Consider the following 15,043-nt stretch of genomic DNA (forward strand, 5'->3'; position numbering starts at 1 on the left):
GGAAAAGATAGAGACCTCCTGAGGTCCCCTCCAACCTGATTGATTCTATGATTCTGTAGTATATGCTAATAAATGACTAGAAAAAGAATCTACAAGCACTAAAACAGAGCAACTTTCAGATGACATGTCCAGTTTTAATGGTATGATTCATCTTAATTGTTATCACTGAAAATTCTCATATAATTCTTGGGTTTTTTTTTCCATTTCCTTTGCCAGTCTCTTACATCTTTAATGCTTGAGTCAAAACCTCATCAAACTTTTCTCTGTTAAAGCCATGTTAAGCAACAGTGTAGTTCATTGGCATTTAAGTAAAAGCTATACTAGGGCTGAAACTGTGTAGATTATAGAAAACATGCAGATTAGTCAACTGTTCTTTACAGTTGCATTTTTGAAGTAATACATGATAATGTATTGCGATATACATTGAAAATGTATTGTGTGTGAGTTAAGCTCAGATAGCTTAAGCTCATAGTTCAGCCTCTGAACAGTTGAGGATTTTTTCTATAGCTACACTACAGTCATTGCTACTAGACAATCATAAACATGCATATTACCTTGCTATGATTATGCTATGTGCAGTGCTGTGTTACATTACCATGCGTCACTGCCCTTTAGACTCAACCAGATGCATAAAGTCTACAATCAAAATATTAAGCCGTTTATGGCTTATGTTGTAACCAGAATTCCCTAGACACCTGAGCAAAGAATTTTAAGTCATTACGCAACTATACAAAATTAAAAACAAAGTTTTTGTCTGGGAATTACTGATTAATGAATTTCCTGTTCCAGTGCAGAAACTGATGAGTCATATTCCCCAAACACCTCTAATATTCTTAACAGAATCACAAAAAACCTCCACAAAACCTTTATACAAAGCAGTAATTTTTTAATGAGACAATGAATCACATGGTAACAACTATCCCCAAAGCAGAAATCATGGATAGAGTAAAAGCAGCACCAAATGTTTCTTTCAAGTAGTTTGCATAAACGAAGCAAAACAACAGTTTGAATATTGTTTAATATTTTCCAAATTTTAATTCGAATAACTTGAAAAATAATAGCACTGATTTTCCAAATAAAGTGCCCTGATGGTTCAATGACCTTCAATCAACAAGAATTACACTAGCATCACGTAGCAGCAAAGGATCATGATGATACTCATGCTGACCAAAAACTAGAAAACAGCAGATGCATTGTTCGTGTCTTTTATTGTTCACACTTAAGAGCAAATAAAAAAAAAAGCTTTATATAACATGAGTTTATGAGGAATATGAAAAGAAACCAGTGGTAGGGTCCTCATGATTTGTACTTTTACACTGTTGTGACTCAACTGATCTAAAAAGTTCAATTGCTTTTGGGTAAAAGAAAGTTAGTGCCTCAGGGTTATGAGTCCTAAGAGTAAATAATACCTTAAGAAAGAAATTTAGACTGAAGTTTACTATTGTATTTACAGCGTAGTAAATCCAAGTCCCTTGTAAAAATTCATCTTTACTGTTTCTAAGAAAATAGGTTAAATTTTCACCTTAAGTAATTCAACAAGTACCTTTCATTTCAGCAGAATCTTGCTGGTTAATAGCAAAAGAAGTGAGCTCTCCCACACCAGTTTATGATTTTGTAACAAAACAGTGATTTATAAGATCATTGCACCTTTACACATTTGCACTGCGTATGTAAAAGCAGTTTTTTCAGTACAGCCATATAGAAATAGAATGCTCAGAAAGAATGAGAAATAACAGTGAAAAGAAAGGTCATTTAGGCATTTTAAACACATTTTTTCATGTTATTAGTTTAAACATTAAGTGCTGAAGTAGAAACCTGCTCTCTGACTGATCACCCAGATGTAATAAGTATTTTTTCCCCATTTTTCATCGTGCATTCTCTCTGCCCCCCTTGCATACTAATGTAAGTACTTAATAATATGGCACAGACACATTTGAATGAAACTAGTAACCTTTGAAATAAGTTCTTTTTCCAAGTCTCCTGACAAAGTTCAAGGAATGGGCAAACTAGCTGAGTTTGATTTTTTTTTTTTTTTTTAACAAAAAATTAGTTAAATGCATACCAGTGATCAGGTCTGAACAGCTTTTCAAGGAGGCAGAAATCCCCGAACCTCTCCTTTTCTGACTTCCCTGTCTAGTGAGGAGCTGGTCCCTTGAGATAAGGAGGATGGCTGTAGAAAGATTCCATAAAAGTTCAGCCAGCCAGCTCAGCACTGTGTATTTCTGAAGTACATAACTTCTATAATAATTTTTTTTACCTGTTTATGAATGCCAGTAGGATCAGACGCACACTCTCCATGTGCTATATAAATTTTTGTGTGCTCTCAGCAGCTGTTTCCAAAACTGCACAGTGAGTTTCCAGTACACACTACAGCTTCTTGCTGATAAATTTTCACCCCTCAGTGCCTCCCCTTTCTTCCTTTATCACCAGCTGCTCAAAAAATGCACATCCTTAATTTCCCTTTCTAGGGTGTAATAAATATTAATAAAATTTTGTTCTTTTATAAGGTCTGATGGAAAGAAAGGTAGCACCTCCTTGAGCTGTGCAAAAGCTAAGTTAATTTCCCTCCTCTCCAGATGAGATATGCATGGACAGAATTCTAGCTTCATCAGAATTTGGAAATACTTGTAATAAAAAAGAAGTTTCTGTTTTTCCCCCCATAAGTCCACCTAAAAAATGAAAGAATGTCATCTCTATTAAAAGCAAATAATAATTGAAGCAAAGCTTTCTCTCTATACAGACTCCTAGTAATTTTACCTGAAATAAGAGGTCCATGTGAATGACTATAGAATATTAGAGATGATGTATCTCATCTTGTATCTCTGGGATGATGATGAATCAGGTGCAATGGCCATGGGCCAAGTTCAGGGAGAATGAATCTCTCTAATCCTTTGTTGATATCAGAGGTTAAAATCTAATAGACTAATAGCTTTGGCTGACTTTTGTTACAGTTGGTCTATGTCTGTTCGTGCAAACTTGCATGTCATAAGTGAAAACTCAGTATGATGAAAGTTCTAGATGTGCCCAGGTCTGGATAGTGCAAGAGAGGAAAGGGAAAATAGATGACTCTTCCTGCTAGAGTACTCCACTGAGGTGGCTGTAGGTTTTCTAAAAGAAATTTAAAAAAAGGAAGCTGCAGAGCTAAACTACTACAGGGCAGAGCCTGACTGGAAACCCGACTTCTGTATAAACAGAATTGCCGGCACATGAAAGAAATCCTGTTCTGGACCATACACCAAAGCAGCTGCAGAGATGCAGGACTTCCTCTGATCACGGTAGATCGAATAGTATAGTTAGTACAGAGAGCTGAGTCTGCTTTATGGGTTGCTCAGCCACTCAGAACTTGGGCCAAATGATTGTCAGAGGCCAGCCACTTCAGCAGGTATCCAGAAGCAACAGTGTGACTTGACTACTGCAATAAAGACTAATACACCATAATCAGGATGTGGAAAGCTGTGTCACTTCTCTTATATACTGCTCTAGCTCTAACATACTTCTATCCACTATTATGTGGCTAGTGTTAAGAGGAGAAGCCTGACCAGAACATCTTCATCATATCCCTGTTCTGTAGGAATTAGAAGAAGATGTTCCAATGCCAGCATCATTAAGCAGTATGAAAATGGGACAATTGTACCTTTTTCACAATATTTAGCAATGCAATAATACAATAATACAATTATTCAAACAGAAAAAATTCCAAAGAAGTAGAATGACATATATAATGAGTTAGAACAGAACAGTTTTCTCATTTTGGTTTAAAAGTCATTCACATGCCCTGTTTTATTCTAGGTTGATGAATCAATGTTATAAAGTTTTAAGTTCTTAGCCATTCCAGGCCTGACAGTATTTATGGGCAGCTATAGAATTATCCTCATTTTAATTTTTGTGCACAGTTTGAAGGAGAAAGATCATAACCCTCTCTTTCATAAAAAGACATGTATTCAGGCTGGAAGAAGTTAATGATTAAAAAGATCTGCTTGAATAAGTCACACAGTCCATTTCACCAAGTAGCCATGATTATTAACTATTTTTTCATATGTTCTTTGCAACATATGGGAAGTTATTAACTTTCCACTTTGAGTGGCATCTATGGCTTCACTTAGGAAAGCATTTTATGTTACAAAATGTAACAGATTTTTTCCTCATATTAAACCATCCTTTCTTTTCTTTACTGTAACAATTGTTCATAACTACATAAACACTGAAAAATAATATTACTATCTCTTGTTATTTGGCCAAGCAGTATACACTAAGCTCTTTAAGTCTCTCACTATAAACTAGTCATTCCAGCTCTTACTGTTGAGCATATCTGCAGAAAAAAAATGGGCAAATAAATAGCAGTAAGGATATGCATATCATTCATACTACATTTGTGTCATGAGTGAAAAAAAAAGTTGAGGGTGTAGGAAACAACATAAAATGTAAGATGAATTAAAAAAATCAAGGCATTCTTACTGGATTTGATCTCTAAGTTTTGGGTTGGGTTGGCTTTCTTCATATATTTTGAAAATAACAGAGTGCCCTATACACATAACTGTCTTCACTTCGTGAAAACCTGGGAATTGAAAACTAAGAAGAAAATTTAAAAGTTATGATACTACTTTCAACATAACTTTTGGTATGCTTTTAGTGTGATTTCAATTCAGCTTTAAAAAAAAATGACAACACTGGTGGAAAGTACTGCTTAAGCACCCCTGAGACTTATGCTTTTTTATTCTCAAAACAATTGAGGTGTACTCTGGAAACAGTGATTTAAGTGCTGAATGCTGTCTTGGCAGTAACATGTTTCACCCCAGATGCAGAAAAGCAATCTTGCTAAATTAAAAGACAGTGTTATTTTCACAATAATTCAGTCTTTGGCATCCTGCTCTGCCCTCTGACAACATTTTTTATGTGAACATGTGTCCACCAGGGAAAACTGTACAATTAAGTGAATGTATGTGAAGAAATTCCTTTAAGCAAAATGGGCTTTGTAAGATATTTAAAGAAAGAAGAGACTAAAAAGAGATTAAAACAGCTTTAATACTGTGAACAGTAATGTTTAGTGACTGAGCAGATAAAAGGCTGATTTAAATCATTTATAATCAGGTGAGAACTTACTGAGAATTTCCAAATAAATAATGTCCATATGGGAAACAATCACTATAGGAGAAGTTGTCATATAAAGTTCAATGTATAGGTATAGCAGGAGAAAAGAGAAGAGCAACGATAATGTAAGCCCACTGCTGAATAATGTGGGCTTCAATGCCTTCTTTTCCTCAGTCTGTGCTGGCATGGTTTGCTTTCATAAGGAATTGCAAGATGGAACTCCATCAGTGTAGTTCTCTTAAAGGTTTCACTTAGTTCCCTTAGTAATGTTCTTTTTACAAAATACTGCCATTGAGTATATGGTATGTGTATATCAGTCAGGGAATCAGATGTTACTGTAATGGTAATGTTTAGAAGACTGGTATGTTAGGCCAATTTTAAACTTTAAAGCGAGACTACTGAATTCATTCATAAACAGCACACCTCATGCTAAAGGTTAGGTCTTACGCATTATTAATTATCTTTACTACACTTACAAAGCTGTTAGTCTTTAACTCTTACATGCTAAATGCTGTGAGTATACAGTACCTTGCAGCTGATGCTGTACAGTTAGTGCTGATGGCTATGGTCCATGGTGTTTCTTACTCACCAGAGTCAAGGTGGTTGGTCTTGAGATCTCCTTGACAAGAGAAATCAGAAAGTGGGCTTGTCTTCTTTATTCTTCATCCTTCCTCTTCTCGCTTGATATTTTGAGGCTGTTTTGACCCTCTCAAAAATGAGGGCCTCCTCTGCTCCTGGTATTGCTTATCTGTAGAGGGGGTGATCTTGCCATATCCTTCTAGGGTATTCAGCAGTATCTCCTGCCTATTTGCAGTCTGTTGTGCTTATCTTGTCCTTTGGCAACTTTTTATTACATGGGTAGATCTCAACTACACCTATGTCTGTTTGTCCCTTTGTGGGTCTGTTAATTAACCTGTTAATGTAAAATACTTTTACATTGTGTCTGGCTATACTCTCTCAGTGTTACAAAATACTTTTATGCTATTGTTGGTCACACTATTTTAGTACATTTACATCTGCTCTCAAAGTAAGCTAGTATTAATTATATTAGAATTAGTCACGATTGTGTATTGTCATTATCCCAAAACAAAAAGAACTTCGGTGTGTGAAAACTATCAAAAATATATCAATTACTTCAGAAATATACTTTGCCTTAAAGGAACACTTCTTATCTTTTACCTGGAAACTTCACTAAATAGTTTCATACCTTTCCTTTTCCTCTGAAGAGCTGATTTTGATTTGTTTTAGTTAGCAGATAGCATCAGAGTGTATAACAGAACCCCTCATGTTACACTGTCTTGCCATTAGTCTTAGTCTTGTAGGCTTTGTTGGTGTCACTACCTGGATTCTTCCCCACCTCCATGCCCCTTGAATCCTCTTTTGAATGCTCAGTTCCTTTGTTCTTGTAGACAGCTCTATCCCTTGTGTTCAGTAATTTAGCTTTGCCATTTCCTACTGCTACTGCATCCTCTTTTCCTTCCTTTTCAAGCTAACATGGGTAAATGAGTTCTTCTGCCTCTCTCAACTGTTTTAACATCTGCAAATACAGGTAGGAAGAGTATCTTCAACTGAATGTAAATACCATATATTCTTACTCTGGTGTTGCTATTGCTCTGATAATAAAATACACGCTCCAAAGAAATGCCTACAAACTTTTCACATTACATTTTCATGATGCATGTTCGTGTGTGTGTGTGTTTTTTTTATATATGTCTAGTGCCTCTGTGCGCCTGGATGGACAGGAGAGTTTTGCCAATTTGTTGAAAATGCATGTTTAATTTACCCAAATAAGTGTTCCAATGGAGCAACTTGCGTCGATGTGAGCCAGCTGACAGAGCAACCTTTGTTTCAGTGTTTATGTCCTCATCGTTTCACAGGTAAGATGTATATAAGGTATATAGAGGTTTATGGTTTCACTGACTTTTAAACCTTCGAGTACAGGAATTCTGAGTTTTCAAAAATAAGAAATAGAGAAATGTTTGGAGAAATAATCACATCTCATTGCATTTTTTATCCTCTCCTAAGATGCTGACAATATCTAAAATGATGTTACAAATTAATATTGAAGCCTCCACTGGAAGGATAGTAAAAAAGAGATCTAGAGTAGGCTTCAGCTCCAGTTTAAGACACTAAATTTAAGTGTTTCTATGCAGATGTGAGCTAGATGTTTACCCTGTTACAGTTCCTGGCAATCTAATCAATGAAAACAGTGGAGCCTAGGGAGTCTGTTAGTTTGTCTGTATTTGTTCACCTAACTTTAGGTATCTCTGAAACCTGAATCCCTTCAGGTCATTTCAGGTCTGCCCTCAGTGACTTAAGTTGGGTGGAATTAACTGATTCACTTTACTGAGTTTTACAAGTTTAAGAATTAGGCATCTACTCTAAACAAGTCTCCCAGGCTCCATGTGTAGTCAACAGGTAAATACTTTTAGAGGGCAAGTTTTAATTACCTGTTTGAGATATGCTTAAAACACTTTATTTGGGAGCCTTCCTCTCTATATTGGCTGCAGAAAAAGCCTGGAAAGATAGTATAAAGTAACAACCTTTGTTTTTAGTTGGCAAGGAAAACAATTTCTGATTTTTCCTCCAGCCTTACTCTCTAAATATGAACCCAGTCTGAGATGGATTCTACAATCCTTTCCCTAGCCTTTAGTGAGAGAGGGCACTGAGAAGAATCACTGAATTTGATTCATTTCAACTTTAGGTGTCCCAAATTAGATAAAGTTAATTTGGGTTTTAATCTTTCTGTGTATAAATTCCTATCTATGAAAAGAAAGGATAATAGTACTCGCCTACTCAGAGGAATGTCGTAAGATCATAGACTAACTGTGCCAGATGATGACAGAATTTGCTGCTGATTTCACTGTATGTGCCAGGCATTCTTAAACTTTTCTATTTCCTCCCGTAAATTGTGTACAGGTCTTCTCTTATCTTCTGTTCTCTGATTGACTTCTGGACTCAGTACTGCCCTCCCAGATTTTTCTCTCATACCAAAGAATCTATGTTCTGCTCATTTCTTCCTCCGTTCTACACTTCCTTTACCAAGTCAGACTCCTTGTGGGGTCACTGCTTTATCACTCTTTCTTCTGCTTCTGTCAGGGAGAAAAGGTCTTCAGATCATTAGGAAGAGGATAAAGGCTACTGTTAGAGGGCCATCAAGCAGTTATTTCATCTAGGTACAATTTAGAAAAACAATTAACTCTAGTAGTTTTGCTAACCAGAAACATGGAGCTCTGAATCCTTCTCACTTTTCATGTGCCCCCTGCTCTTGCCAAAATCACTGCCATTAATGACTGGCACATTCCCTGCTACTTTTGAATTTTGCATTACAGCAGACTGACAAATGCCACTGAATCAGGCATAATACCATAATTTGTTTCATAATTTAGAGACTGAGAAGTGCATTTATATTTTTAGAAAGAATAGAATTCATATAATTACAGTTAACAGGTGAAGTAAAGTTTACTCTGTTATATAAAAAATATATTTTAGATATGCTGAATCTTTACTCAAATATTTAGCTATACACCTTTTTGCAGGGCCGTACAGATTGTCCTTAAGGTGCCAGAGATACTACAGTCCAGTAAGAAATACTTTCTTCCTGATGAAAGGCAGCTTGAGGTTTCCTCATGAATGCACAGAGTCAGAATATTGTCTTGGTGTCCTCTGTATAGCCTGCAGCAGGCTAGTGTGGTACCAAAGGTGCCCCACTTTCTTGCACAGCTAAACTTTCTCCTAAAATGCCCTACTCCCTGATTTGTACCTCCAAAGAGGAAGAATGCCTCACAATAAGTGTCATGACTCAAACTTGTGGAGTTCCACACAGTATTTTAAAAAAACTTTATAAAAATGCCTTAGAAAATTGATTCTAATTATCTGGATGCAAGAATTGTGAATTAAAAATGGGCCAAGATGGGTTATAAATCTGAAGTGATGGTGAATGTCAGTGTACTAAGTCGGGAGCCCAAATTTGGGGTATCCATCACAAGTATCACTGTTAGTTCCAATGTTAAATAACATTGTTATTAATGATCTAGAAAGTGGATTAGTACATTAAAGAACACATTAATCACATCCAGAGGTTATACCAAATTGGTAGAAAATACTGAGGAGAAAGGTATAATACAAACAGGTCTAAAGAAGTTAAATATTTTAAAGGAACTCTTGTTTTAAAAGTGAGATTTGTCTTTGAAGGAATAAAATAAAGGAAGTCTGCTTAAGGGGGGGAAGCTATTTGGAGGGATATTTGGAGCTTCAAGTAAAAATCAAAGTGTGGAAGTTGTTGCTGAATTTAAGTTTACAATGCAATACAATTTAAAAAGAGAGTTGATAGGGCTTGCAGCTACTTATGAAGAGTGCTCATGTCATTGGAAAATGTACATCAATAACAGTCTTCAATAACAGATGAAACGATGCCTTATAGTATTTCAACACAAGTGAAATTTTTTTAGAGGATACAATTGAACACAAAGCTTGAGAAATACCATGAGAAAGCCTTGAAGAACTAGTTCATCATTCTAACTTCAGTGGAGATAACGGTGGAGATACATACATACCCACTGATGTGTTGCATGGTGTCTGAGAAAAACCAAGGGATGAGTAGTTAATCATTGTTATTCCCGTTTGAAAGAGAAAAGTAACTATTGTGATTGGTCTAAGAATTCTCTGACGGAGTGGATTGGTTGAGTATAATAGAAACAAGTAACTGCACTGCTTAACAATGCTTTCCTCTTATAGCCTTTCATGATGAATTCTTCAGAAACACTGGACCCAATCCCATATACTTGCACTATATAGAAAAATTTCAGGAGATAAAAAGTATAAGACTAGGTCCTCTTAAAGAAGGAAGATAGGGCTACAGAGATCGGATGTTTATGGAAAATAGTCACTAGATCTAGATGATTATGTTATTCAGCTCTCCAACGCGTTTTTCAGCTGTGCTTCCATCTACATCATGCATGGTATCGTGTCTTAAGCCTATCAGTGCAATAGGTGATTTTATAGCACAAGCAACAATTTTATACGTAGGTGAGATCTGAAATGCTGTGCTTTGAGCTCATCAACACTGTCTTTGCTGAGAAGCAGAATGGCCGTCATATACCACTGACTTTTGGAACCACTTCAAGCAATTTGTTCCGAAGATTTTTTGACTGAATTTACATAAAATGCACACTTCCTTCCTGTTTCTTGGTACATGCATTTGAGGATATTTTGGTGATGCACAACTATCTGAAAGCATGAAAGCATGAAATGCCTCCGGCTGCTGTTTTCTGGGTGTTTTAAGAAAGCTACAAGTTCCTAGTTTCCCTATCATTCGCCACAGATTTGTACAGTGGGTAAGGAAAATGAATAATGCACTGCTATTCTTTATGGGAGACTTATGGAACTACTCCTGGAGAAAAGACTTCAGAAATTTATTTATTTATTTATTTATTTAGGTTTTGTTCTAAATAAGTAACCAAGGAAATGACAGACCTCAGTAGATGTAAAGCTAGAGCCAGGCTGAAACAAATCGACAGAGTCCTGGAAATTTCTTGAGAGTGTATTTGGCAATTGGATGCATCAATAAAATGAGCAATGCCAGGTTAATGAGATGTGGGGAACAGGAGAAGGGAGAGGCAGAAGTATTAGTTTGTTTTGCACGCACTTGACCTTAAGGCCAGAATTTCAGATGAACACATCATGATTAGGAGATGCTCCCACTATGGCTATGAGACTTAGTTACTTTCTATCTACTCAGCCTGTGATGCAGAATGCCAGAACTCTGGCTTGACTGCTGCCCTAAGACTCCAAGAAGGCAAAATGTCAAAGGTCTTTTACTCGTCTTAAAAAAAAAAAAAAAAATATGACAGAGGTGAGTGAAAATAATTGTTAGAATTCACAAGGAAATGTAAGCAACCTATTATGCAGAGTACCTTATATGTCAAATTTGAGGGCACATTCTTAAGCATTTCTTTATTTTATTTTATTTTTGCAATTATTTGCCAGACTAATACAATAGGTGCTTTTGAACAAACAACAATATCTTTAAGTTAACCATGGTAATATATAACTATTTGCAAGGGACAGGAGTTCCTTCAAAATATATTCATAAAGGCCAAATATGTTCACCATACACTGATTTAAATAGGAAACTGAAATACTAGGAAATATGAACATATTCATGAATATCCACGTGTATTGGGAACTTTCTGCTCTATTTTAAATGCAGTCAGAGCTTATAAACTGATACCATGTTTCACTTTGAAATATCAGATAGAACATTTTTACAGTCTTCTGGTTTTTCTTGTTATTGTTGAATGCCAAAGAAAAAGTGTTTTCAGTATTAAAAATACAGTAGATTTAGTTTGTCTTGTGGAAATCAAGACCAGAGAAAAAATACTGCCTTAACCTGCTGTAAGTCACATTCTATCTGGAGTTCCCACAAGGATAGTACAACATTGTACATTAGTCCATTTTTCTTCAAGCTCTAGAGTTTATCTGCTTGAAATTCGGCACTATACCAGCCTGGTTTAATGTGTCCTTCTTATTTTTGGAATATTTACTTCCTTTTGTCTCAATAAGTTCTGTAGAACGCTCCAAATGGAGTACAATCATTGTGCTTTCATGCTTGGAATTGTCTTAGGTAAAAGACCTCTGTAAGGACCCTACCTAAACCATTTGTCTTTTCCTGTAACTGGTGCTATTCAGCCACATACTAATTTGAAAGACATTTTAACCCTCAGGAAACATTGCTACATGTCCAGTGAACAGTATTAGAGATTGAGTTACTTTGGTAGTTATTTTGCTTTCTGACAATTTTTGCTGAAAGTTCTTCTAAACCAGAAAATTTAATCCTCTACAAATCAGTGAACTGTTTTGTTTTTCTTCACTTAAGGAAGATAGGTATTCTGAGTGAATTCCTCCAGTAATATTTAGCAGCTGATTTTGATTACTCCATTATTTCAGACTGTGGTCACCAATCTTTGAATCTGTGTGCACTAACAATTCCATCTTTTGAAGGTGGCAGCAATAATGATACCTAAAGTGCAGTGACCAAAGCTTGAAAAGACAACATCTGTTGCTGAGACATACACTTCTTATAGGAACCTCCTATGCTGCTGTGAGTGTTCTTTTACCAGTTCACCTTCAGTACAGCAAATAGTTCTGTAGAATCTGTCACTGTTCTTTTATCTACTTCAAACCTTTTGAGACTTCAAAAAGTCTTCTCATTGTATATTAGCATGAAATAGAGACCTTCCCCAAACATCCTCGAGGGCTGTTCCTTGGAATGTGGAAAAACAAAACACAACTGTTGCTTGTTTTAGAGTAGGGACTTGACCCTGGCCTCAAAAACCTGCTGTGACGGTTAGGACGGTCAAGTGATCAGTTATGCTGGGGTGAGCCTCTCCCAGCCTCTGCTTTGAAACAGTTCCACTCTGTATAAATAATTAAACACTCACTATGCTGAAGAAAGACACTGTCCCTATAGGCAGGTCATTAGGATCCTCAGGCTACATCTACACCAGTAAATTGAGCAATGCCAGGGAAAGGCCTGCTAAATTTCTAGAACACTCCCAGGTGTATTTTGGTATTCTCTTAAACGATTCTCAAGCGCAGTTTGGGAATTAGCCTGAGAGACTATTCCCAAGAGGTAGTTTGAGTGAAGCCATTGTATTCTGAGAATAAAATAATTTAGTAATGTTGACTTGACCAGACAGAAAGGATTAGATTAGGCCATGTCCTTGTTTAGTTCACAAGTATGGATGTTACCTGAGCTCAGTTGTGAAGGATGGAGGAACTTTCCTATCCTACATCTTTATTTCTAGGATGTACCAGTGGCTAATGTGGCATCAAAGGTTCTTTCTACAGAAGACTATTTCAAACTGCCTACATAGTTCAGTAGTGCATGTTTCATTCAAGTCTGTTTATATTCGTTTCCAGTACATCTGTGGAATTTAACAGCCCTATCTAACTGCAATAAAACAGAGAAAGAGCAAGGCTAAACTGTAGATAAATCTGTGAATGATCTCAATAAATCTTACAAAAGGAAAGTGTGAAGATGAGGAAAAATACATAATTGAAGTCATATTTTAAAGTCTGGTCAGTGAGTTTGCTTGGGGTGCGGTTCATTTTAGCAGTAGTAAGATTATTTTAATTAAAGAATTTTTCTACCAATTAAATGAAGTGTCTGACATGCCCAATCAATTCCTGCCAATGTGATTGCTCTACACACAAAGAAAGATAGTAATTAATTAAAGGAAGCTACTTCAAGGACAATTGGTCTACCATGCACAGCCTGAGAAATAACCGACATGGATTGTTTCATTCTGATGTCAGTTCATATTACTTACATGTACTGTTGTAGATACAAGAGTTTCTATCCACTTTCAAAGAAGTGAACAAATTGTAAAGCAAAATAAAGTGTTAACTATACAAGGAAATCAAGACTACAAAAGTCATGATATCTATTAGTCAAAAATATCTGTACTTTTATAACTTTTCATTCTATCCTGCGAGTGCTCAAACCAAACACGTGACTGTATTTCTGAGTCAATTAGCCAAAATGTAGTTCATGAATAAACAGAAACAATGCAATTAAAAATTACAGAATACCTTGAAGTGATGGTACTAGTGAGCTGTTGATGTTAATTTGTTATAAAATTAAAACAATGCGTGACCAGTGGTGAAAGTAATCACCTATGGTACCTGGTTAACTACACGCTAGTACCTACAGTTAAATCTGCTGCTTGTGGCGTTCAGGTACTATAGGCGATTACTTTCACCATTGATCACGCATTGCTTTAATTTTTTAACAAATTAACATCAACAGCTCACTGGTACCATGACTTCAAAGTATTTAGTAAATTTATGTAATTACTCAATGTATATATTTAACATGTACAAGCCCCATTAATTCCAAAATATCCATTACTTACAATTTATTTGAAAGAGAGGGGAGAGGAAGGGAATTAGAAGAATTTTTCATTCATTTATGAAAAGACAAACTAGAAAATAGGGTAAAATTGCATTTTTTGTATATGCTAATCTTCAACAAAGGTTTCCTTAAAGAGTATGAAAACAAAATGGAATGTTTCTATTACTTTTTAAATGAAAGCTCTGCTGTTATAGCTGAGAATGTTACATTGTGTCATACTTCGTTTTCCCTAAGATAAATCTACTCTAAATATGATTTAAATGTTAATGCAGAGGCTGCAGCTGTACTCTTTATAATTTATAAACACAATTAAGAACAATTAGATGTTGTACTGCAGTAGCCTTTGCTGTTGCAGATGCTGTGTAATTGAGAGTGGAGAAAACCTACCAAAATTGCCACTGCTTTGTCCTTCAATCTCTCCCTTCACAGATACATGAATGAAATAGTAAACAGATACAAATGAAAAATTCTATTAAAGAAGAATAAAAAACAGCTAATTATTATTTAAAAATATAAAAAATGGGAAAACACATTTTATTATATTTCTTACAGTATAAAGAACTCTGTCACTGAAACCCTGCCAAAGAAAAAGTCTTGATACTCGTGAATATTGAAGTAAATTCCATGTAAACTCAGTCATAGCTCAGTGTGTCTTAAGGTTGAAATGTATTTTTTTTGCTTACATTTATTGCAGTTTAGTATAGTCTGTCAGATTTTTGCTTTAGGTTTATGCTATACAACAGAGACTTTATTATTAGCTTTGAGGTATTCCAGTGAAATGTGACTTACTAACAAATTCATAACTTCAGTTACTAAGCCAATAAAAAAAATAACACAAGGGTGTCTTGACAAATGAAAGTGATTCCAAATGACTATAGGTCATATTATCGAAATAACCTTTTAGAAAATCATAGAGGTGATAAGGCAGGTGTGAAAAGAAAGGTTGATAGTCTGGGAGCTTCTTTTTTGATGGCAGTAGATCCGAAGCCTTTGTTTCCTCTGAGTATTACTAACATTTATTTGAACTAATTTAGTTTT

At 35.7% G+C, this 15,043-nt stretch overlaps 1 protein-coding gene across 1 annotated transcript in view; it reads left to right on the plus strand.

Moving 5' to 3' along the window:
• EYS (eyes shut homolog) overlaps positions 1 to 15,043 on the plus strand; it is an 872,934-nt gene that overhangs the window by 81,536 nt on the left and 776,355 nt on the right. The window contains exon 7 of the mRNA XM_062573097.1: positions 6,806 to 6,965. Within this exon, the coding sequence (XP_062429081.1) occupies positions 6,806 to 6,965 (160 nt within the window). The remainder of the gene's footprint in view (positions 1 to 6,805; positions 6,966 to 15,043) is intronic.

The sequence above is a fragment of the Rhea pennata genome, chromosome 3, assembly GCF_028389875.1.
Source record: "Rhea pennata isolate bPtePen1 chromosome 3, bPtePen1.pri, whole genome shotgun sequence".
NCBI lineage: Eukaryota > Metazoa > Chordata > Aves > Rheiformes > Rheidae > Rhea > Rhea pennata.